This window comes from Mytilus galloprovincialis, chromosome 2, assembly GCF_965363235.1.
Source record: "Mytilus galloprovincialis chromosome 2, xbMytGall1.hap1.1, whole genome shotgun sequence".
Lineage (NCBI taxonomy): Eukaryota > Metazoa > Mollusca > Bivalvia > Mytilida > Mytilidae > Mytilus > Mytilus galloprovincialis.
Window position 1 is genome coordinate 43,007,188 of NC_134839.1, and position 26,891 is coordinate 43,034,078.

Sequence of the window (26,891 nt, forward strand, 5' to 3'; positions counted from 1 at the left end):
TTGAAATCACAAATGATACCTTAGCATTGCAGCTTTTTTATAGAGTTCGGTTTCGGTGGAAGGGTTGAGCGCAATAAAAAATGTTATAAAACATAACTGGTCTACAATAGCACATAATAAGTGAACAAGTGACAACATGAAAATTCTAACATGTGACTAAATATTCCTGAAATGTTAAAGGGTGTCATTTTATGAAAAAAATAAGGAAATCAAGTCTCCTAAATATTTATCAATATCATTATCCACCATATTAAGCACCATTTGAACAACTTTTGCATACATCTTTGTATAATTTAGTATGGATTCCTTACTGTGTTCAACAGAATCTAACTATGAGCAATATACCACAAGAAATTTACCTTCTTTCAAACTACTATAAAATTTGGAAATCAGCCATAGAATTACTAAAACCCATAATCATATATCACTTTCCTTATATTGCATTGAAGACTTCTATGTTATATGCCAATCTTAATGATATTTGTTTTTTATGCTAAATATTGAAAAGCTAAACTAGGTTTAATCATCAGTGTCTTCTTCACTGTAATCACTATCCTCATCATCAGAAAAATCCTCATTTTCATTCTCAGAAGAGGCCTCCTCATCATCAATGAAATCTTTATCTTCATCATCAATGAAATCCTTACTTTCATCACCTACTTCCTCATTTAGATCATAACTTTCAGTAGAGTCACTTTCACCATCTTCACTTTCCCTGTTATCTTCTTGCTGCTCCTCATTGTTATTGTAGTCTATTTTGCCATTTTTATACGCCCGTCGTCAATGAAATCCTTACTTTCATCACCTACTTCCTCATTTAGATCATAACTTTCAGTAGAGTCACTTTCACCATCTTCACTTTCCCTGTTATCTTCTTGCTGCTCCTCATTGTTATTGTAGTCTATTTTGCCATTTTTATACGCCCGTCGTCAATGAAATCCTTACTTTCATCACCTACTTCCTCATTTAGATCATAACTTTCAGTAGAGTCACTTTCACTATCTTCACTTTCCCTGTTATCTTCTTGCTGCTCCTCATTGTCATTGTAGTCTTTTTTGCCATTTTTATACGCCCGTCGTCAATGAAATCCTTACTTTCATCACCTACTTCCTCATTTAGATCATAAATTTCAGTAGAGTCACTTTCACCATCTTCACTTTCCCTGTTATCTTCTTGCTGCTCCTCATTGTCATTGTAGTCTTTTTTGCCATTTTTATACGCCCGTCATCTTTCAAACAACGGGCGTATCATGCCCTAAAGCGAGCCCTTTATTAGTTTATGTGATAGTTGTAGTAAAACTTTATATTTATGACTATTAAGATTATATCAATAAGAAGGCGAGACATTGCAGCTTGTGCTCTCTGTTTCAAACGAGTTTTGTAATTGTGCAAGATCTTCAAAAATTGCCCCTGTTATGAAGATAACAGACAAATGAGATTTGCATTATCCAAGAAATGACTCTGTAAAAATTAGTAAAAACATCTGCAAAGGACAGTCAATAACAAATTGTAATATAACAAAGAAGTCCTGAGAAATTCAGGAAAAGAAGATAGTATGACTTTTTAGCTCACTTGGCCCTTCTAGAGAACCACTGAATGGAATGAAACCAAACATGGCATGAATGGTCAACAAAAAACGACAGCCATGGGTAAATCTACGGGTTGCTATAATAAAATGTGAATGTTTGTCGACTTTGTTTTGCTCAATATACAGTCATAAATCTAACAAGTTCGTGCTTTTGTCAATTTCTTTAATCCAGTCATGTATTTTGTACCAATTTGTTTTACGATTCTTGCGCTTTGGATTTTATTCACAGTCCATATTTCCTGACACAAAATCATTGTATTATACTATAAAATAAAAAAAACAAAACTCTACTGAATCATTTGTGACATACTGCAATTTGCGTTCTTGGACAGCATTTTACTCGTAACTTGAATATTTCATGCCCTTCTCATAATCAATCTCTTTTCTCTGTAGATGATGTTGTCATCATAGAGCAGCACAATATGGCGACTTAATCATCATTGTTAGATAACTTGAAGAAATACAAAACCGAAATTTGAAACAGGAAGTTTTGATTGAAACGAAATAATTGATGGTTCCCGTTAATGGACATGAAAAAAACTGGAAATCGTAATTTTTTTTAAATAAAAAAATTGGGGCAGGACGATTTCAGAGGGGCGGGCAGGGATGAAAATCTATCAATTAATTTTAATTGGCCTTAACAAAGGACCCTATGGGAAATGCATACAAATGACTTCTTTTAGAAAACCACTGAATGGAATGAAACCAAACATGACATGAATGTTCCTTATGAGGTGCTGACCAAGTTGTTACTTTGTAGCCGATCCATAATCCAAGATGGCCACCAGCAGGGGACTTAGTTTAACATAGGACCCTATGGGAAATGCATACAAATGACTGCTTTTAGAAAACCACTAAATGGAATGAAACCAAACATGGCATGAATGTTCCTTTTGAGGTGCTGACCAAGTGTTGTTACTTTGTAGCCGATCCATCATCCAAGATGGCCGCCAGCATGGGACTTAGTTTAACATAGGACCCTATGGGAAATGCATACAAATGACTTCTTTTAGAGAACCACTGAATGGAATGAAACCAAACATAGCATGAATGTTCCATATGAGATGCTGACCAAGTGTTGTTACTTTGTAGCCGATCCATCATCCAAGATTGCTGCCAGGGGGGAACTTAGTTTAACATAGGACCCAATGGGAAATACATATAAATGTCTTCTTTTAGAGAACCACTGAATGGATTGAAATCGAACATAGCAAGAATGTTCCTTATGAGATGCTGACCAAGTGTTGTTACTTTTTTGCCGATCCAACATCCAAGACGGCCGCAAGTGGGGTGACTTGGTTTATCATAGGACCCTATGGGAAATGCATACAAATGACTTCTTTTAGAGAACTACTAAATGGAATGAAACCAAACATAGTATGAATGTTCCTTATGAGGTCCTGACCAAGTGTTGTTTCTTTGTAGGCGATCCATTATCCAAGATGGTCGCCAGTGGGGTGACTTGGTTTATCATAGGACCCTATGGGAAATGCATACAAATGACTTCTTTTATAGAACCACTGAATGGAATGAAACCAAACATAGCATGAATGTTCCTGATGAGATGCTGACCTAGTGTTGTTACTTTGTAGCCGATCTATCATCTGCTAGCTAGGGGCTTAGTTTAACATAGAACTCTATGGAAAATGCATACAAAAGTCTTCTAGGGAACCACTGAATTGAATAAAACCAAACATAGCATGAATGCTCCTTTCCTAATCAGTTGCTGACCAAGTGTTGTGAATTTGTAGCCAAATTTTATCTTTTTTTTATATGATTTCAAAAACCTAAGTAGATTCAGGTGAGCGATACAGGCTCTTGAGAGCCTCCAGTTTACTTGTATAAGAAAAAAAATCTGAATGTCTAAGGGACATAACTTAGCCAATACAATAATTTACCTCTACAAGTAAATAAAATACACTTCTATAAGGCTTAAATTAAAATATTGTTTGTTTGCAGTTTACCGACCGACCCTTGAAAATCCTCCCGACTGTGAAAATTTTATTTCTTTAAATTTGAAGAATTTTTTTTTAATACCTCTTCTGACGCGATCCGGAACTTTGGGTCCTTTCCGAAAATGATTTAAGGTCTGGGTCAATTACACATTTCAAGTTCGGTTTTTCTTAGCTTCCCGTCAAGCATTCATGTGACCATTTAATGTTAAAGCACATGGAAATTGTTTACAGGTATCCATGAAGGTGGCACGGTAGTATTTGCATTCCAGAATTTAGGTTGCTCTCTTGTGTACCCTACTTAGGTAAATGTATCTAAACAGTGTGATTGGACAAAAAATACAGTATCAACTGAACATACTTTCCCAAACTGAGGGATGAATCAGGTGTAGAAAAATATGAAATAATTTTACATACAGATGAAAATGAATTTTTGAGAATTTTTTTAAATTTTGTATTCACTGCACCATAAAAGACCTAAAATTACTAGTGGCCTTAGGTTTCTAAAAATAACAAAAAAAGTAAACGGTCATGATACATATTCAAATTCATTTCTGAATAGTAAAATGAAAGTACTTCAGTTAAGTGTGAATGTAGATTTTTTTGCAGTGTTAGAAAGTGGTGAAAATTCTAAAAAGGCTATCATTATCCCTATGGGCCAGGAAATACTACCGTGCCACCTTAAGGGGGATATATATTTTTACACTAAATCAATGAAGGAACTTTTTTTACCTATGCAATTTGTAAGTTTATCAATAAAAAGTTGATTAAGGGCAACTATGATAAAACAAGCCTTAAATTCCACCCCTGAGAGTAAAAATTGCTGATTCAGCAAATTTTGCCTGATCTGTAGGTAATAATGTAAAAATTTTCATAGAAAGTAGAACTTCATTATTTTTATGTAACTTGCAATACATTTTTAATTATAAATGCTCGCTTTAACTTTCTCAGTGTCAGACACATGTGCAGCCACTGAAATTTGAGACGCGACATTCTACGGTTGCATGTTCATCCTATTATTTTCACCGAAATAAATAAATTGCATAATTTCTTATTTTTTTCAATATAAGTACAGCTATACTAGCTTTCTTAAGGTTTAATTAGAAGTTCTGATGTTACATGACACCAGTAGGAGCTTTTGGGGAACCAGTAAGTGGTTAAGGGGTCCTTACTTATTCATTTAGCTCTCATATTGGTATGAAATAGAGGTAGAAATAGGGGTTTCTGTACATTGAATAGATATTATTTTTGACAAAGAATGTATTTATGATGCTATATCAGCAAGATTAAATGGTTTATTCATTTTCCATGCAAATACCATTAGTTGTTAAGATTTTCTGACAGTGAAAAGCACAATAAATGCAAATTGATTATGTAAGGGGACATAATTTAACTTAATGCATTACATGAGAAATAGACAAACAGTCAACTTAGAGATGTATGCTAGTACATGCATTGTCAAACCGGTTACGGAATAATAGTTAACTGCAATCTAAAGACTCTTGTTGTATTGCCCTCATAATCTGAAAATGTTTAAAGTAATGTAAGGCATGCTGTAAAATGTGGAATGGACTTTAATATCAGTTTTCATGATTTGGTGATTAAACTATTTCTTTTACTCAGATTAACCATAAACAGAGTTGGCAATCCAATAATTCCTCCTAAATCACCATGTTTGACTTCTGTGTTGATTTGAAACATCATATATTTGGGTTTTGTTCACCTCTTAAGTAAAAATGGTAAGATGAAAAAAAGTGAAAATCTGCCAGATGGGGTAGGGATGTAATGTTTCATTTTTTGTTTATAAGAAATGAGTGCAGACTAGTATTCTTTATTGTGATATGTTCCAAAGTAAGAGGTCTATGCATCATAGGTGTCATGACTGGTTTCAAGTTTGTTATGTCTTGGTTAAGGTGGTACGGTAGTATTTGCATTCCAGAATTTAGGTTGCTCTTTTGTGTACCCTACTTAGGTAAATGTATCTAAACAGTGTGATTGGACAAAAAATACAGTATCAACTGAACATACTTTCCCAAACTGAGGGATGAATCAGGTGTAGAAAAATATGAAATAATTTTACATACAGATGAAAATGAATTTTTGAGAATTTTTTTAAATTTTGTATTCACTGCACCATAAAAGACCTAAAATTACTAGTGGCCTTAGGTTTCTAAAAATAACAAAAAAAGTAAACGGTCATGATACATATTCAAATTCATTTCTGAATAGTAAAATGAAAGTACTTCAGTTAAGTGTGAATGTAGATTTTTTTGCAGTGTTAGAAAGTGGTGAAAATTCTAAAAAGGCTATCATTATCCCTATGGGCCAGGAAATACTACCGTGCCACCTGAAGTCACGGAGGAGTACTTTACGCTGTCGTCTCGTGTCAATTTTAAGACAAATAACAAACAAAAAAGTTTATTAGTAAACTGTTTATACAGATTCAGGCACATGTAATGATGTGTGATGATATCATTGACGATGATGCAGCGGATATTCATAACTGACATGATAACCATTCTGTCTCAAACAAATCGGGTTCAGAATCTGTGGAGCCTGACTTTATGGAACCAATTTCAGTGGTTAAATAATTCGACAGCAGCTTGAAGTATGGCATATTTTCTACAAATCGTTGCGAAGACGACAAAAATGAAACCACTCCTCCGTGACTTAAATCTTCATGGATATCTGTAAACACGCTTGTACGGAGGAAGGGCTCATTTGAAATGTTAATGGATATAGATCATGCCAAATCAATAAGAAGCAACCCTAACTACACAAAGATGTAGAGAAAATGAATGGTTAGCTTGAAAAATAAATATACTCTCTCTATATTAAATCTGTCTTCGATTGCAATGAGTATGCTCCTTTAGGATAAGGGGCCCCACTCATTGCAATTATTCTCTTTCTTACAATATTAAATATACCCAAACTGTGTGGCCTGTGTGAATTCAATTAAAACATTATGAGCTATGCTGCCAATTTTTTTTATGCATTAAAAACATTTCAGTACAGACCATATACTTTTAAAGGGGTGCTATGGATTTCACCCCAAACTTTAGATTTCTTTGGTTTTCATTAAAGCCTGGCAAAAATATAACCTTATCACATATAATTAAATATTGTTAGAAATATGAAAACAGTCGGATGTCTTAATACTTTTTTTTTTCAAGTTGCCTTTTTTTCAATTGAGGAAGATTCAATGGTTATTAATAATTGTCTTATAAATCTATAATGTTACCTTATCCAAGCATCATTTATGATGTGAAGGATAAGGTGCATTATATGAAAAAGCCAAAGGGCTTCGAGGGTTAATAAGTGAACCTTTACTTTATGTCAAGGCCGCACACCTTTTTTCACAGCTGAGTGATTTTTTGTCTGACCCGAGTGACTACTATATAAGCCCGTGCAGAGTAGTGACCATCCTCTTTTTTAAAAAACCAAGCCGCTATGGGCATTTATTGGTCTTAATATTTATTTTTGGGACGGGCGTATTACTGATTATATAATTTGGGAGGGTACATATTAACCCTCGAAGCCCTTTGGCTTCTTCATATAATGCACCTTATCCTTCACATCATAAATGATGCTTGGATAAGGTAACATTATATATCATAATCCTGGGCTTGCTCAGGTTAATAAGTGAACTCTTTGTAGCTCCAATAAATTTAACTTCCAAAATAGAATAAGAAATAAATGGAAATTAATAACCAACTGATCTCATGAACAATACCAGTAAAAAACTTGAACAGAGATATAAACAAAGAAATTCACCAAATATAGATATCCAACACAAAACTAATCTGAAAATCAGATCATTCTGACAATCTTTTGTTTAAGACGGACAAGTCTTTGCTCTAAAGTCTTTATTCCACATACTTTTAAATTTCATCAAATACCAATATAGTCTATTTAGACCCAGTATAAAGCAAATCTTTCACCTAAAAATTCTTGTAACAACGCAGAAAAAATTAAAATATATGATTAATTCTTTTAATCTTGTTGTCTATCAATATGCATCACACAATATAATTGGAAAACAATAATTATGTCCATCACTAGTTTATAAATCTTTAGTATGTCCATACACGCAACGCGATATCATCTCAAATGTCCAGTCACTATTCACTATTAAGAATCAACATCTGGAATAATGGTTCCTCCATCTCCAATCTGTTAAATCCTTAGACAGTACATCTCCTGATGCAGAAAAACCCTGGAACTGTAAGTCATTGTCAGCATCAACATGATCAGGCTGTAAAAGTATGATTAAACACTGAATGAACATAATTTGAATTTGTATTGTCTACCTCAATATCCTTACAGTAAAACTTTTTGAAGGTCAGAGCTGATGCCCAAGTTGCTGTTATTTAATGATATACCTGCTCTTTTAGCTGCAGAAGAGGATGCAGATCTGTATGAATGAGCTTTAAATTTCAACACATTTATGCCTGCATTAGACAGTACCAATTTTAACCATCTGGCAATTGAACAGCTTGTTACAGCTTTTAAAGTTCTGAATGAAATAAACAATTTACTACTTTTTCTCAAGTCTTTAGTTCGGTGAATATAATGTTTTAAAGTTTCAACAGGACAAATTTCTTTTTTCTGAAAGACAGGAATAATAACATCTTGTCCTATGTTTTTAGGTCGTGTCGTCTTTAATAAAGTTGTGACACAAAATATAAATGATGTGCCTGTACTGAGAACAGAGTTTAAATTAAGACTTGCAAGTGTTTGAGATCTTTGAGCAGATGCTAGAGCAATTAAAGCAACACATTTTAGAGTTAACATTTTTAAATCCAAATCCTGTAACGGGTACAGAGATTCTAAATAGCTCAATACTTTGCCAACATCCCAAGTAAACAAATATCTTGGTCTTGGTGGTCTAAGATTAAACACACCTTTCAAAAATCTTTGAATATAACTGTTATTTTCAAAAGATAAGTTACCCAATAAAGTCAGTGTCTGACATATTGCTGATTTGTGACTATTTATACAGCTATAAGATCGTCCTTTTTGAAACAACATGGACAGATAATCTAAAAGTAACTTTACAGATGGAGAAGTGGGACTAGTTTGTCTTGAATTACACCACAAAACCTAGCTTCTCCAAGAGTATTCATACTGAACATTGGTTGACTTTCTCCAAGATTTAAGAAAGATTTTTGTAGTTTTGTCTGAAAAACCTTGATTAAGGAGATATTTCCTGAAACAAGACAGGCGATAAGAAACATTTTTCTTGTGTTCATTGTATGACTTTGATTGTTGTGTGCTAGAGTTAGCAAGTTTGACAACTGAGGCAATTTTACAGGAAAATCTATTAATGCTTTCAATAACTTTGGATACCATAACTGAGTTGTCCATACAGGGACGATTAAAATTGCCCTGCTTACCTGATCGTCTTCTATCTTTTGAAGTACTCTGCTGATTTGACTGAAAGGAGGAAATATATAAGGATATAATTTATGCAATGAAAATGAAAAAGCATCAGTTGCACAAGCATCAGGATCTGGAAACCAGCTTACAAAATTATTCAATTGTTTATTTAGCCTTGAGGCAAACAAATCTGTATCTGGGATGAAAAAATGTTTGGTTACTTCATTAAAAACTGATTCATTGAGTTTCCACTCTGAAGTGTCATTAAAATTTCTTGATAAATTATCTGGTATAATATTTTCTTTCCCTGGAATATGAACAGCAGATAGTAAAACTTTGTTTTTTATACACCAATGCCATATTTGTTTTGTTATTTCTAATAAAGGTAAAACTGATCCTCCTTGATTATTTATGTAGTTTACAGCAGTGGAACTATCAGATTTTACACAAATGTGTGTTCTTTCTATGTGACAGCAAAGTGATATTATACTAAAATAGATAGCTTTTAATTCTAGAATATTAATGTGTAAACACTGTTCCTCCAAACTCCAATGACCTTGAGTTTGCTTTTCATGAAAAACAGCTCCCCAACCATTGAGGGAGGCATCTGTATGTAAATAATAACTTGGGGAATCATTTCTAATAGGTCTCCCATTAACTGTTTTAACATTTTCTAACCACCAAACTATTTCTGATTTGCCTTCTACTGATATGTTCAAAAATGAATTGAAATTGTTATTTGATGCATGTAAAGCTTGTGTTTTGTCTAAATCTAAATATCTATGAAACAAGTGAGCATATTGCACTGCATAATGTGCAGATGAATAAAGTCCTGTTAATTGTGCTAGACTTCTAATTGATACTTTGTGAGCTTTAAGCATTTTCTTTGACAGTTCAATTATTTTCTGTACTTTCTCCTCTGGTAAAAATACCTTAAATAGTACTGAATCTATGATATATCCCAAAAATATAATTCTATTGGTTGGAATAAAAACTGATTTTTCAATATTGATGTCAAACCCAACTGACTCTATAAAGGTTTTAACCCTTTCTGTATTTTGGATTGCCAAATCAAAGTTTTCTGCTTGCAAAAGGGAATCATCAATGTAAAAATATGAATCAATACCCATGCTCCGAATATGTGAAAAAATTACTTTCAGAATTTTTGTAAATACTCTTGGAGCAGAAGCAATACGGAATGGTAGACATTGAAATTCATATAATTTTTCATTCCATATGAATTTTAGATATTTTCTGTCTGATTCATAGATTGAAATGGAAAAATATGCATCTGTCAAATCCAAAGATGTAAAAAAGCTATTTTTAGAAATTCCTTTTAAAATCAAATCTAGCGTTTCTTATTTAAAATGGTGATAGCTTATAAATTGATTCAATGGTTTCAAATTGATGACTGGCCTAAATTTTCCATTTTTCTTTTTTACTAGAAATATATTTGAAATAAACTGTTCTGATTCATCAAAAGATTCCTTGATAGCACCTTTCTCAAGCATATCAACTATTTCTTTGTCAATAAGGGCCTTTTCCTTATTGTTAAATTTTATAGGAACAGGAATTTTTTCCTGAATTGGCTTTTCATCAAATTCTATCTTATATCCCTTAATTGTAGAAATAATCCAATTGTCTTTTGTTAAATATTTCCAATTTGAAATAAATTTTTTCAGTTTACCTGACTTTCTTTTAGTATTTATACTTTTATTTCTCACCTTTAAAATCTTCTTTTCTGATTGAAGGTGTTGGGTCTGTTTCCTCTCAATTGACCCCGTGGGCTCTTGGCTGATAGCCCCTTCTGCCTAAAAAACGGCTTCTTCCCCTGAAACTTCCTCTGTAATTTGAATTTCTACCATAGCTACTAGTAATGTTCTTGTTTATTTTGTTAATTTCATTAATATCTTTCAATCGCTTGCCAACTTCATCTCCAAAAAGGTTAGAACCTACATCTTCATTGCGATTGCAAAGCTGGTGATATTTCTTGTCTATGTGTGGTTTTAAAGACATCCGTCTTTTAATTGATAGCTCAAAGTGAGTATTGCTTAAAATTGCCAAAGCTTTAGAAATGTTTTCTCTCATTAATTTTACATCTGGAGTTTTTGATTTCAAAATTTCAGCCACTCTTATCAATGGTACCATACCACAACCCAGCGATTTTTGTATAGTTTGCAGATTCAAATCAGCAGTTTTAGCTTTTCTTTCAAGGAATTGCCATATCTCAGCATTAACTGGGGGTGCTACCAGACTTTTACAATTTACCGGTATCTTCATTTCTCTTGTCATTACTGACACATCTGATTTCTTCTTACAAATATTGTCAAAAACTTTTGCCAATGATGGGCTTACCTCTTCATCATATTTTTCATCGTCTTCAAATATTTTAGGTAATTCATAGTCAAATTCGTCATCAGAAACTACAACCTGAGGTTCATTCTCTTCGTCAGAAAAGATATTGTAGTGGGTGTCAATCACCTGCTCATCAGACTCATTCTCAGAAAATTCCATGTTATTGTCAATATTACTGCTTGACTTTTCATTATTTTGACTCAATGTAGATACAAGAGTATCCGACAAACCTTTAAATAGAGTTTCAAGCAACTCTGACTGGTCAAGCTGATTCTTTGCAGCATTTTTCTTTACTGTGCCTGTGCGAGGTTTCGTAGCCTTCGTAACTTTACCACGTTTTTTGACCGGACTTACTGTTATTCCGCTCCCTGATGGCAACTCATTGTCCATCTTAATCACCTGCCTCTTAGGTGTCTTTTGCTTACTGGCTAAAGCCTTGCCTTTTGTAGAGCTTGTACTCTTCACCTTTTTCAGTCTGTTGTTGTTTTTGTTTTTGTGTTACTGCCATTCGGATGTCCTCGGCAATTAATATTTGTGCTTCCGGGTTATCGAACTCCGGGTCATTAATGTTCTCAACTTGAGAAAATCCAGAAAATGAAGCATCAACTTCTTCGTCTGACGCAAATAATTTTAATATTTCATCGTCATTGTCACTTTCACTGTCGCTTAAACGCGATGTACAGCGCGACATAACTTCTGTATATAAACAGCTGACAGATTCTGCCAAGTTTTGAAATTTATTTTCAATATTTCCGATTCGGATAATTATTTTACAACAGAGTCTGTTGCAAAACTTTTATTTCGTGTACTAAATCGAGTCGACTTAACCATGTGCGGCCTTTTAAAATAAAGAGGATGGTCACTACTCTGCACGGGCTTATATAGTAGTGGTCAGACAAAAAATCACTCAGCTGTGAAAAAAGGCGTGCGGCCTTGACATAAAGTAAAGGTTCACTTATTAACCTGAGCAAGCCCAGGATTATGATATATAATATATACATTTTTCTGATGAAAATACTCTACTCATGAAAACATTCTTGTGAAGAAGCATACATGTCTGAATATATTTCTTTAAAACAGTTCTAGTCATAATGACATTCCTTGTTTATAAGTGTTCCAGTATTTAATAATTATATCATATTTTATGTCATAAATTGGATAATGACACTATGTTAAAGTTTCAGTTTTGGTTAAAAAGTTTTTTTTATCTGAAAATGCCTGTTCATTTGATGTTGGTTTTCAGCATGTCCAGTGTTTGTTGTTTTAAAATGTTTTTTTTTCTTCACAAGAAACTTGGTTTAGTGTAAATTAACTGCTTGTTTAAACTGTATTTTGGCTGATAAAATAAAATATTTTTCCTACCTACCGACCCTTCAGTCTGAAGGTACAGTCGGAAAACAGCAAACAAACATATTTTTAAGGTTGGCCTAAGTATCTTACAAATTAACTTTTACAAGTATATTAATATTTACTTCTTCAAGTAAATAAAAATGACTTGTAAAAGTAGTACTCCTGACTGCAAGTAGTGTCTGTAACCAACATTTACCTCACCCCATACAAAATAGAACAAAAACCCACTTCATTGTTTTTGTTGTTTATATATATGTTGGTATTTGATACTTGTATGATTTATTTTTATATTTTCAGACAGAACCAAATGACTGTTGATAGGTTTCTAATGGTATATGACATGAGAGTGATGAGAGCAATGGCACCTATACAAATCATTATGGATCCCATGTTCCTCAGATTTGTACACATATATAGTAATAAACTTATGATCGTGTCACAGGTATGTTTGTTTTCACATTTGTAAAAAAATCAATTATTTTCTCATCAATGGTGTCCGTTGTCTTTTTCTGTTAACTTTAACAAAAATATTTTCTCTGAAAATACTGGATCAAATTTAACCAAACTTGACTTAAAAAATGTGTCTGATGACAAACAAAATGGTCGAAATGGCTAAAATTGAACATAGGGGTAAAAAGCTAATTTTGTTTTAAAAAAAAAACATGAATAGAGAAAAACCTATGGGGGCAAAAATAATAAAGTCGTTCTGCTGTCTGTTTACGTCAAAACAATAGGACAACTTCTATTAGGAGTTATAGCCCTTAAATGTGAAATTTGACAAGTAATTTCTTTTTAACCAATTTCAAAAGAAAAAATCTGTTATTGATAAAAGGTGTACGATGGTGGGTAGAGGCCAAACAGTGTCGGTACTTTAACTTAAAAACGTTTTGACGAAATCTTTTCAGATTGAGATAAGTTGTTTCCTGTGACTATTTTCATGATTTTAGTTGTTATTGTCATTGAGTTGTAGACATTTCAGTTATTTATTATATGATATCTTTTAATTTTGATTCAGTTTTGGGGTCCACATTTGCAAACATCATTTTCAATAGATGGAAATCTATTTTAAGTTTACTTGGCCCAAACAAGATAACAAACATTTTTGATTTTGGGTTCAGTTTTCAAGTTGGTCCAAAATTAAACTGTGTTTCATTTCAATATAGATGTACATTGAATATAAGAATAAGAGAATAAGAATAGAATACTTTATTAATCAAATTATGGACCCTTGGGGGTTTTAAATTTCATACAATGATTACAATGATTTGTGTTATAACAATGAAATAATAAAATGAAAAACATGACAATAGAACACTGAACAGTTATTGCATGCACATGGAAGAGAAAGTAATATGGGAGACAATCAATTTCTGTAAGGATTATTCCCCTTTAACCCTTTCCTCCATTGAAATTTTTTTTTTGCTTACTTGATTCGCATAGGATTTTTTTAATAAAATGCTGAACATATGATTTAAAGTATTAAGGCATTGCGAAAAACAACTATTTCATCAAATAAATTTAAGTCGGATATTCCTATGATATTCCTTTTCATATTGGATACAAATTTTATTAAGTCAACTGCAGACACTTTGTAGTTAAAGTGTTTCAACTGAGGTGCTACACAGGTGTCAAAAGGCGTCATTATAGAGTAAAGGGGGTGGCGTCAAAAAGCGTCATTATGGAGGAAAGGGTTAAACAGATATGGTATTTTGGGCTGCATAAAAATGAAATACAGCCCCAACTGATTAGATATAAGTGTATCTTTATACCCTCGCTTTGAAAAAAAGGGGGTATACTGTTTTACCTCTGTCTATCCTTCCGTCAGTCCGTCAGCTATACCGTGTGATGTATTTTCAGATTCATCACTCGACAACTTCCTGTTTACTGAACACTTGTATCATTTTTACACCTGATAGCCAAGTTGAAAATTTTTCTTCACATTTTTCTCAGGAACTACACTACCAGGATTTCTGAAATTTGGTTTCAGGCTTGATATAAGTCAGCTATACCGTGTGATGCCTTTTCAGATTCATCACTCAACAACTTCCTGTTTACCAAACACTTGTATGATTTTACACATGATAGCCAAGTCGAAAATTTTCGTCACATTTTTCTCAGGAACTACAATGCAAGGATTTCTGAAATTTGGTTTAAGGGTCAATATAAGTCAGCTATACTGTGTGATGCGTTTTCAGATTCATTACTCAACAACTTCCTGTTTACCGAACACTTGCATATTTTTACACTATTAATATTATCCACTTGCAGCGGGGGTATCATCAGTGAGCAGTAGCTCGCAGTTTCACTTGTTCTCCCATGTACACACAGCAACCAATTATTAGATATTTATGTATATAATTATATGAGGGGTTCTTTCAAATGCTGAATTCAACCCTGTATTCAAATTTTGGATTTTTAGGCCCAGTTTTCAAGTTGGTCCAAACTTTGTTAAAAAAAAAAGTTGAATTGATGGATTTCCTTCAAATGCTGAATCTAATAAAATCATGTATTTAGAGATTTTGGATTCCTTTTTAGCTCACCTGACCTAAAAGGCTTTTCTCATCACTTGGGGTCCGTCGTCCATCGTCTGTTGTCGTCTGTTAACTTTAACAAAAATCTTCTCTGAAACTAATGGCCCAAACTTGGCCACAATCATCACTAGGGTATCTAGTTTAAAAAATTGAATATAAAGAGTAAAATGCAGTTTATATATGAACGCAAAATTAAAAAAAAATTTTGGTTGTATATTGGAATCACATCAGCGTTGTCTTCGTCGGAAGACAGATGGTTTCTGGATAGAAACTTTAGTATAAGTAAACAGAAATCAATGAAATTTTAACACAATGTTTATAACCACAAAAGGAAGGTTGGGATGGATTTTGGGGGTTATGGTCTCAAACAGTCTAGGAATTAAGGGCCAAAAAGGGGCTAAAAACAAGCATTTTTCTAGTTTCCGGACAATAACTTATGTGTAAATGTATTGATCTCTATGACATTGTACCACAAGGTTCCATATAATAAAGGGAAGGCTGGGATTCAGTTTGGTATTAATTTCTTCAATCATGTAGAAACAAGGGGCCAAAAAGAAGCATTTTTCTAGTTTACAGACATTAACTTGTGTTTAAGTGTATGGAACTCTGTGAAATTATACTAAGTTTTCTTACTATAAAGGAAAGGCTGGAATTGAATTTTGGGGATCTTGCTCCAAGGGGGGTTTCAATAAGTTGGGGGCCAAAAAAAGGGCCCAAATAAGCATTTTTGTAGTTTCCAGTCAATAACTTATGTGTAAGTGTAAAAATCTCTCTGAAATTAAACCACAAGTTTTCATACTACAAAGGGATGATTAGTGGGGGGGGGGGGAGGGGTTATTGTTTAAATCATTAAGAAAATAGGGGCAAAAAAGGGGTGAAAACAAGGGTTTTTCTGGTTAAATGCAATTTAGATAATTTAAAAGCAGTGTAAGGGAGGTAATCCCAATTCCATTTAAAGACTTCTGTTATATATATGCTTGATTACCTCCCTTACACTGCTTGAAAATTATGTATTAAGAAATGATGATTGTCTTGATATGATTAGCTGTAAAAAAAAAATTGAAAAGTTACTATTAATAAATAATTAATATTATTTTTAGCCATGACTGTATGTCATTTTATATTTTATTATTTTATTATGTATTTAAATGAGAAGTTATTGTTGCAAACTCCATTATAATTTTGAATGAGATTATTTTTGAAATAAGGGAAAGGGGAGGTCAAAACAAATTGGGGGTGGGGGTTACAATTTTTTCTCATTTTCTGATTTCTTCAAATATTTTTTTTTGAGGGGATTTATATTCAACAGCATAGTAAATTGCTCAAAAGGAAAACAAAAAATTTATAAGTTCATTAGACCATATTCATTCTGTGTCAGAAACCTATGCTGTGTCAACTAAATTAATCACAATCCAAATTCAGAGCTGTATCCAGCTTGAATGTTGTGTCCATACTTGCCCCAACTGTTCGGGTTCGACCTCTGCCGTCGTATAAAGCTGCGCCCTGCAGAGCATCAGGTATTAGTTATTATCTGACATGTTGTTATTATATAGAGATAAACTGTAAACAGCAATGATAACAAGCAAAGTAAGATCTACAAACAAGTCAACATGACCAAAATTGTAAGTTGACCCTGTAAGGAGTTGTTGCCCTTCATAGTCCATTTTTAGCAATATTTACGTAATTTTTTCTTATCTTTTACAAAAATCTTCTTATCTGAAACTACTGAGACAAATTTAACCAAACTTGGTCTTAATTATCATTAGGGTATTTGGTTAAAAAAAAATGTGTCTGATGACCCTGCCTTCTAACCAAGATGGCCGACATGTCTTAAAATAGTATACATAGGGGTAAATTGAAGATTTGGGCTCATATCTCTGAAACCAAAGCATTTAGGGCAAATCTGACAGTGGTTAAAATGTTCATCAGGTCAAGATCTAACTGCCCTGAAATTTTCCGATGTACCCGACAACCTGTTGTTGGGTTGCTACCCCTGAATTGGTAATTTTAAGAAAATTTTGCAGTTTTTATATTCCCGTCTAAGACCGGTGTCATATGGTATACCGTTGTACGTCCGTCCGTCTGTCAGTCCGTCATCCACACTTCGGACAATTACTAAAAAAGGCTTCCACCAACTTTTATGAAACTTTGTTGAATTGTTTATATCCACATGTATTGACGTAAGCTCCCTTTTGATTTTTATAAATTTCAGATTTTTCATTTCCATGTTATGAAGTTTTATTCTTTAAAAAAAAGGGGGATTTTCCAGTAACAATAACTCAAAAATGCTTCCATTAACTTAAATGAAACTTCATAGAATTGTTAATATCTGTTGATGTATGCTCCATTTTGATTTTTATAAATTTCAGATTTTAGGTTTCCGTGTTATGAATTTTTATGCTTTTAAAAGGGGGAATTTTCCTGTTTTTGGACAATCACTCATAAACACTTTCACAAAATATTATGAAACTTTGGTGAATTGTTTATATCTGTTATAGACTTGAACTACCTTTCAAAAATTAAAAGAAAATTAACAACTATAGGTCACTGTATGGCCTTCAACAATGAGCAAAGCCCATACAGCACAGTCAGCTATAAAAGACCCTGAAATGACAAATGTAAAACAAATCAAATGAGAAAACTAACAGTCTAATTTAATTAATGTACAAAAAAAATCATAAAGACAAGCTAAAAGGGCAACGGGTGTATCATGCGCTAGTCTTATAGCGCAGCTCTTTATTAGTTATTATCTTCAATATTATTATAGATACAGATAAACTGTAAACAGCAATAATGTTCAGCAAAGTAAGATCTACATGAATGGTTCAAGGTGTAAATTTGGTTTATGATGGATGTTGAACAAAGAAAAATACAGTTAGATATGTCCAGTATGAACATATACAACTTTTTTCATGAGTTTATCGTAACATTGTCTCAGACTTGTTGACATTTTTTGTTAGTAAGATTATCCTGTAAAGTTTATCGGATGTTGGTTTAAGATCAAAATAAGATTTCATCCGACCTTTCAGAATATTTCTCCATCCACAGACGTATCACAAATGAGACATTCAAATGTATGTCAGGTCTTATTGAAACTTAAAGAATGAAAATTATCAGTTATTTAACATGTCCTCTCGCATGTTTCCTCGTTGAAAAAAACCTTGTTTACAATGTACCTTTATCATCATGTTCATGTGAACTACATATTTTAGAAAATTATTATTTCCTTTTATAATGTGTTGTAGGCAGGGCAGTTTCAGATAATAGACACTAATTCTTTGGCACCTACACCATTGTCGATGCAACCTGTTAATACCCATGGAAGCTTCATTACAAGCTTTGATATCTCAGAGACATGTCATGTTTTGGCATTTGGTGATTCAGGAGGTAAGATTTATGCTTGCATCAAAATTATTTCGAAAAAGTACACTGGTACTATCATTTAATTGTTTCAGCTTTTAATAAGACCAGGTTACTTTTTGGAAAATTTGCTATAGCTTGCTATAGCTACTTTCCGTAGGCGTCGTCCTCAACTTCCGGTGAGACAGACTACTGCTCCAAGATAATGTAGTACTAGTGTTCGAATTCTGATTCTTGGATATTTTGAGTTGCTACTCTTTTGAAAAGATTACAGCTTGAATAAAAAAGGAATGAATGTTCACCGACAATTCAGATGAATTTAACTTCATTTTGAAAATAAGTATCACAAACACTACTTTGCGGATCGGCCATTGGCTGAAGAGAAAATCAAAAGAAATCTACGCAAGACAGCGTTTCATTCATGAATATTTCATTAATGAACATTTTCCCGCACTATTTTTTACTATGTACGATATTTACAACTGTTTATTATTGAATAAGTAAAAGCCGGAGTGTATCGAAAAAATCCGGTATGCGAGAACAAGTTGATATTTGACCATGTTGTCGGATAATTGACAAGTGATAATGGTTTGATTTATTTTAACAATTTACACAGGTGATAGAATATAAAATAATCGATAATTATGTGGCTTATGTCTCACGCCATGGACGAGTTAAGGTAAATACCAGCTTTAATAGAAAAGTGCATTGTTTTTGTCAAACTGACATCGATCTGAAAGTTTTGATGCCAAAAATCATTTGAAAACTTTTAATTCCGTTAGTTAAATACTAGCTGTTTCACATTACAATGTGGATATAAGGACCTTCACTCGTTCAGCATGCTCAAGTAGATCAAACTGACAACAGAAAAACATTGTCTTAAAGACAATTAATATCAAAGGCATACGTATAATTTAAAAGCAACCGAGTCATCATCTACTTCTTAGAATATTATAGTTCAGTGTATCAAGACCGAGATCAAGCTAAAGACAAGTGCTGTAGAAATGATTTAATAACATTTGTCCATGTACCAGCAAAATGACTTTCTTAGTGCTTAACAATGCAGTGGCAGATCCAGAACTTTTTATCCCCACACTTTATTCCTGGGGCAGTATGATTCTTTAAGATTGACCTATAATTAACAATGTGTCGTCCTTAGTCTTGAACACAGAGGCAATGATTACTAGTATATCAAATAAATGGCTTAAAACAAAAATCTCAAATGTCATTGCCTCAATCGTGTTGTCAATGGTAATTACAAAGCAGCAACTAAAAGGGTTATAAGCACCTCAGATCAACATTGTATGAATCTAGTGTATATAAACTTTTTATATGACCGCAAAAATTTTTTGGTCGTATATTGCTATCACTTTGGCGTCGTCGTTTTCGCACTCTAACTTTAGTAAAAGTGAATAGAAATCAATGAAATTTTAACACAAGGTTTATGACCACAAAAGAAAGGTTGGGATTGATTTTGGGAGTTTTGGTCCCAACATTTAAGGAATTAGGGGCCAAAAAGGGCCCAAATAAGCATTTTCTTGGTTTTCGCACTATAACTTTAGTTTAAGTGAATAGAAATCTATGAAATTTTGACACAACGTTTATGACCACAAAAGGAAGGTTGGGATTGATTTTTATACGACCGCAAAAATTTTAATTTTTCGTCGTATATTGCTATCACGTCGTCGTCGTCGTCCGAATACATTTAGTTTTCGCACTCTAACTTTAGTAAAAGTGAATAGAAATCTATGAAATTTTAACACAAGGTTTATGACCACAAAAGGAAGGTTGGGATTGATTTTGGGAGTTTTGATTCCAACAGTTTAGGAATTAGGGGCCAAAAAAGGGCCCAAATAAGCATTATTCTTGGTTTTCGTACAATAACTTTAGTATAAGTAAATAGAAATCAATGAAATTTAAAAACAAGGTTTATGGACACAAAAGGAAGGTTGGGATTGATTTTGGGAGTTTTGGTCCCAACAGTTTAGGAATTAGGGGCCAAAAAGGGGCCCAAATAAGCATTATTCTTGGTTTTCGCACCATAACTTTAGTATAAGTATATATAAATCTATGAAATTTAAACACAAGGTTTATGACCATAAAAGGAAGGTTGGGTTTGATTTTGGAAGGTTAGGTCCCAACTGTTTAGGAATAAGGGGCAGAAAGGGTCCAAAATTGAACTTTGTTTGATTTCATCAAAAATTGAATAATTGGGGTTCTTTGATATGCCGTATTTAACTGTGTATGTAGATTCTTAATTTTTGGTCCCGTTTTCAAATTGGTCTACATTAAGGTCCAAAGGGTCCAAAATTAAACTTAGTTTGATTTTAACAAAAATTGAATCCTTGGGGTTCTTTAATATGCTGAATCTAAAAATGTACTTAGATTTTTTTATTATTGGCCCAGTTTTCAAGTTGGTCCAAATGGGGGTCCAAAATTAAACTTTGTTTGATTTCATCAAAAATTGAATAATTGGGGTTCTTTGATATGCCAAATCTAACTGTGTATGTAGATTCTTAATTTTTGGTCCCGTTTTCAAATTGGTCTACATTAAAGTCTAAAGGGTCCAAAATTAAACTAAGTTTGATTTTAACAAAAATTGAATTCTTGAGCTTTTTTGATATGCTGAATCTAAACATATACTTAGATTTTTGATTATGGGCCCAGTTTTCAAGTTGGTTCAAATCAGGATCCAAAATTATTATATTTAGTATTGTGCAATAGAAAGAAATTTTCAATTGCACAGTATTCAGCAATAGCAAGAAATCTTCAATTGCACAGTATTGTGCAATAGCAAGCAATTTTCAATTGCACAGTATTGCGCAATAGCAAGAAATCTTCAATTGCACAGTATTGTGCAATAGCAAATATTTTCAATTGCACAGTATTGCGCAATAGCAAGAAATATCTAATTGCACAATATTGTGCAATAGCAAGAAATTTTCAATTGGAGTTATCTTTCTTTGTCCAGAATAGTAGTTGAATTAACTTAAATCATTGTTTTATACAATATACAATGTATATTCACTTTTACTACCAACTGATAAATTAAAACAATCTTTACCATTCAGTGATAACAAGCACTTTATTTTACATTTTGATATTTTATGATGTATTTAAATGAGTAGTTATTGTTGCAAACTCCATTAGGAATTTGAATTGAGATCTTGAGATCAGTTTTGGAAAAAGGGAAAGGGGGATGTGAAAAAAAAAAGGGGGGGGGGGGTTAAATTTTTCTCATTTCAGATTTCATAAATAAAAAGAAAATTTCTTCAAACATTTTTTTGAGAGGATTAATATTCAACAGCATAGTGAATTGCTCAAAGGCAAAACAAATATTTTAAGTTCATTAGACCACATTCATTCTGTGTAAGAAACCTATGCTGTGTCAACTATTTAATCACAATCCAAATTTAGAGCTGAATCCAGCTTAAATGTTGTGTCCATACTTGCCCCAACTGTTCAGGGTTCAACCTCTGCGGTCGTATATAGCTGCGCCCTGCGGAGCATCTGGTTGGAGTTGAGGTCACAACAGTTTAGGGGCCAAAAAGGGCCCAAATAAGCATTATTTTTGGTTTTTGCACCATAACTTTAGTATAAGTAAATAGAAATCTATGAAATTTAAACACCAGGTTTATGACCATAAAAGGAAGGTTGGGTTTGATTTTGGGAGTTTTGGTCCCAACAGTTTAGGAATAAGGGGCCGAAAGGGTCCAAAATTGAACTTTGTATGATTTTATCAAAAATTGAATAATTCGGGTTCTTTGATATGCCGAATCTAACTATGTATGTAGATTCTTAATTTTTGGTCCCGTTTTCAAATTGGTCTACATTAAGGTCCAAAGGATCCAAAATTAAACTTAGTTTGATTTTAACAAAAATTGAATCCTTGGGGTTCTTTGATATGCTGAATTTAAAAATGTACTTAAATTTTTAATTATTGGCCTAGTTTTCAAGTTGGTCCAAATGGGGGTCCAAAATTAAACTTTGTTTGATTTCATCAAAAATTGAATAAATCTAACTGTGTATGTAGATTCTTAATTTTTGGTCCAGTTTTCGAATTGGTCTACATTAAGGTTCAAAGGGTCCAAAATTAAACTAAGTTTGATTTTAACAAAAATTAAATTCTTGGGCTTATTTGATATACCTTATCTAAACATGTACTTTCAGGGGCGTAGCTAGGTATTCATTCAACTGTAGGCACAAATCGGCAGGGGTCTGGGGCCGCTTCAGGCCCCCAGCAGGTCCAGGGCAGAGCCCTGGTAGGCGGTTCTGGGGGGCAAAGCCCCCCGACGGAAAACGGATTTCAGCGTTTTGTCTGCAAAATTTTACGCACGAAAATATTAAATTCTGATATACATGATGAAAAGTTCGAAGAATTATGAATAATTTACCATAACATCTGAATCACAGGCACTTGTCTCAAAAAAAATATTCCTATATACCTTAGTTATATTAAGGTATATAGGAAATTTTTTTTTAGAGACAAGTGCCTGTGATCTGAATGGTGAATTAAATAACGCAGTACAATTGGAAAATCAAATATTAAACAAAATTATTTACAATATGTACTGCCCAGCATAGATCTGCATATCCCTTTAATTAAGCAGTACACCCTGTTTGGTATTTTCAAATCAGTCTATTCCGTTATGATCAATATATACGTTTAACTTAATTGCTAGTACATATTGACGATCCTTCATTAAAAAAAAATAGGCACGTGCACGTAAACACTAATATTACTATATAATAACACTATCCTTTCGGCTAGAAAGACATCAACCATCAATCTTTTGATTCTTAAACCTTCACCCTAGCCACAAAAACACAAACACACATAGTCGATGCCTAATGCAAAAGTTCTGTTCTGTTCATACTAACGTAACAAAATTCAAGAAATCCGTATTTCTTTATATATCCCGCATTTCTGTAAAATCCCTACCTGCTTAGGAATTTGAATAATTGTGGTCATTACACGTAGATCTGGGAGTACTCAAAACTACTGGAAGCTAGTTGATAGATTGATTTTGAGTGTAAAATATTTATGCAAGTTTAGAACAAAAAAAAATTGAGTTATTTACAATAAACACAACAGGGAGCTTAGTCCTGTAATAGGTGTTGTACAGGACGAAGGTCTGGAAATTTGAAAATGCCATGCATTGGAAAATGAGGGATTATTGGATAGGAGCAGAAACTTTGCATTTCAGTAGACCAACTACGAACTCCTCAAAGAGTGGCATTCTCTCTACAACTAGGCATAAAATCAAATGTCCCCATTCTGACCAGACATATTTATACATCCTGCACAGCCAAACGGACGACCAACATTGGCAAGTCGGGCGAAGACAAAGTGGAAAGCTAGTTGAAAACTAACAACAACTAATTAAAAATTCATGTGTCTAAGTTGAGGTTCATTCAAGTTTTTGTTGATAGAATTGAAATGATCTGAACCAAAGTTCTAGTTTATAGTTTCTATATAAGGTACACACATAAAAAAACATTCAATCCAATATTTCATTCACTAAGGACGAGAGACTAGTGTACACATGATATTCGATAATTAGAGTTGTGACAACTTCACTAGAGTTCATCTACATATAACGTTGTTTATTATTTTTTTAATAAAAAAAGAATATTTGTGAAAAAAATTATGTGTAGGCACGTGCCTAAAGTGCCTAACGGCAGCTACGCCCCTGACTTTGATTTTTGATTATGGGCCCAGTTTTCAAGTTGGTCCAAATCAGGATTCCATATCAAGTATTGTGCAATAGCAAAAAATTTTCAATTGCACAGTAATGTTTTTAGATAATGTATGTTGGACATTTGCCAGACATGACTTTTTACATTTTGGATATTGAACCATAATAGTTTAATATTAAATTTAAAAACTTTAAATTCTAATTTTCATTTCTTAAACCAAATTCATAATGTGACATAAACCTATGTTGTGTCGACTATTTAATCACAATCCACATTTATAGCTGTATCAAACTTAAAAGTTGTGTCCATACTTGTTCTCATTTCAGATTTCATAAATAAAAGGAAAATTTCTTCAAACATTTTTTTGACAGGATTAATATTCAACAGCATAGTGAATTGCTCAAAGGCAAAAAAATTTTTAAGTTCATTAGACCACATTCATTCTGTGTCAGAAACCTATGCTGTGTCAACTATTTAATTTTAGATTTGAATAAGTTTGAAGAAGAAATCTTTAATTGATTTGTAAAATCTTGACATTTGTTTTGTGTAAAAAACCCATATAATGTTAAAAATTTGATCACAATCCATATTCAGAGGTGTATCACGCTTAAATGTTTTGTCCATACCTGCCCCAACTGTTCAGGGATCGACCTCTGCGGTCGTATAAAGCTGCGCCCTGCGGAGTACCTGGTTGTTATTGGTGTATCAAAAACATTGATGTACGAATATAATTTCATAAATTTGAAATGTTTAAAATGATTACATACCAATATATAAAGAACCGTTCATCATTTTTGAAAAAAGACTATAGATGAAAATCAAATTATTTATCTCCCCTTCATAATAGACTAATTAACCAGAGGTATCTAATATTAATCACAGAGAGGAACTAGCAAGCAATTTTTAATTGTAGCTAATTTAACTTTAAAACGATTTTCCACTATAAACAAATGTTACTTTATACAAATATAAGGACTTTGTTAGCTACATCTACAAATTTTATTAGATATTATGTGAATTTTAATTACAATAGATTAATATGCTATATATAAATCTTGACAAACAAATGGCCATAGAAATTGAAAATAATTCATTTCTATTCTATTGTCAGCCTTCCATGAACTGAAAAGTCTCTTTAAGATTCAGTAGGTAAATTATGTGAAAATCAAGACTTGCATCAAAAATATCCCAATATTATTAGTTACATAGTGTGCTAGTGACCTAATACTGTAAATATGGGGTCAGTAAATCCCCATATATACCGTATTACGTCACAAGCACACTATGTAACAAATTTATCTTACCGACTATCTTAACATGTGAAATTTAGACTAGTGATCTATCAAAATGAACAAGTCTTCAATACTGTTAGCATTAAGAAACTTCTTCCATTGATCTTATTAAAACAGATGCCAACAATAACTACTTGTTAGATTTAAATGTGTTTTTTGAATTTATTTCAAGCTTAATCATCAATTTCTTGGTCTGTTGAAACCTTTAAGATTTTTTCTCAGTACCATTTTGTTTTTATAAAGGGACGTAACACCGCGACTTAACGTGTTTATAATAAGCCCCGCCTCCCTACTAACCTATATGAAATATACACAGTTTTCACGCGGACGCTTTTAACCAATCATATTCCTAGAAATGTATAGGAGGTAAGATAATAGCTAATATTAGAGACAAGTGGCATCATTTTCCCTCAGAGCTTTCAGCTCTTTGATTAGTTTATATCCCTGATATTGACTATTGGACTTTGATTATTTTTACTGTAGTTATATTATGAAATTTTTTATTGCAGGATATCTTCATGAGTTTGCCTCAGGGGAACATCCAGTATTTAATACTTTTCCACAGCCTACTGAATTTGCTGATACTGTAAGTTAAAAAAGTTTGAACTTCAGTTACTGTACAAATACATAAATTATTATTGATTTTATGCCCCATCTACAATACTCCAATAGTAGAAGTATGCCACTATGTTTTTTGGTCTGTGTGTCTGTTCACGGTAGGTATAGTGTCCAGCTAGGATCATGGTTTTTCGAGTGATTTGATCGAGCTTTTTTTTAGTGTGACCACTTTTTTTCGAGTGAATATGATCAGAAATGTAAACAAACAGACTTCTTTTCTAACAAGATGATATATAGAAGCTTGAGTTTGATATACAAGGTTATACATGATATGTTAGTATTTGAGATATAAAGATGGTATCATTCTGACATTGCTTTTCGATTAAAAAGTTAAATTTATCCTTAAAATGCTTTTATTCCAAAATACTGAATAAAGCCATTTTCTTACACATACCAATGCACATATCGACGGAAATGCATACATGGAATCTATATATCCTTAAATATACAGACACTTTACACTAACTATGGTTATTGCATTGAAAACGTCATTTTGAGACTAAATTCAGTTTTTCCTTTTTCGAGAGCAGTCCGGGCTTTTTCGAGTGTGTCCTTTTTAGCTCACCTGGCCCGAAGGGCCAAGTGAGCTTTTCCCATCACTTTGCGTCCGTCTTCGTCGTCTTCCGTCGTCGTCGTCCGTCATCATTAACTTTTACAAAAATCTTCTCCTCTGAAACTACTGGGCCAAATTAAACCAAACTTGGTCACAATCATCATTGGGGTATCTAGTTTAAAAAATGTGTGGCGTGACCCGGCCAACCAACCAA

General features: G+C 33.0%; 2 protein-coding genes across 5 annotated transcripts in view; one reads left to right on the forward strand and one right to left on the reverse strand.

Moving 5' to 3' along the window:
• The window catches only part of LOC143063636 (PAN2-PAN3 deadenylation complex catalytic subunit PAN2-like), a 295,154-nt gene that overhangs the window by 99,403 nt on the left and 168,860 nt on the right, over positions 1 to 26,891 (forward strand). For all 3 annotated transcript variants that reach the window (XM_076235882.1, XM_076235883.1, XM_076235885.1), the window contains 3 exons: positions 12,921 to 13,065; positions 18,400 to 18,541; positions 26,016 to 26,092. In XM_076235882.1, coding sequence (XP_076091997.1) covers positions 12,921 to 13,065; positions 18,400 to 18,541; positions 26,016 to 26,092 — 364 coding nt within the window. The remainder of the gene's footprint in view (positions 1 to 12,920; positions 13,066 to 18,399; positions 18,542 to 26,015; positions 26,093 to 26,891) is intronic.
• LOC143063639 (uncharacterized) lies at positions 7,762 to 12,701 on the reverse strand. 2 transcript variants are annotated; one of them, XR_012975066.1, is made up of 3 exons: positions 10,643 to 12,701; positions 8,936 to 8,975; positions 7,762 to 7,794 (listed from the first exon to the last, which is right to left on the reverse strand). XR_012975066.1 is itself a non-coding variant. In XM_076235892.1 (2 exons), the coding sequence occupies exon 1, from the start codon at positions 11,661 to 11,663 to the stop codon at positions 10,689 to 10,691; it is 975 nt and encodes a 324-aa protein (XP_076092007.1). In that variant the 5' UTR covers positions 11,664 to 12,701; the 3' UTR covers positions 8,753 to 8,975; positions 10,643 to 10,688. The 2 variants fall into 2 exon arrangements, 1 of the variants encoding a protein (XP_076092007.1); XM_076235892.1 differs by lacking the exon at positions 7,762 to 7,794 and having other exon boundaries at positions 8,753 to 8,975.

Bases quoted from the DNA above. Each gene is read 5' to 3' on its own strand.
- LOC143063639 (XM_076235892.1), bottom strand. From the start codon at position 11,663: ATGGACAATGAGTTGCCATCAGGGAGCGGAATAACAGTAAGTCCGGTC.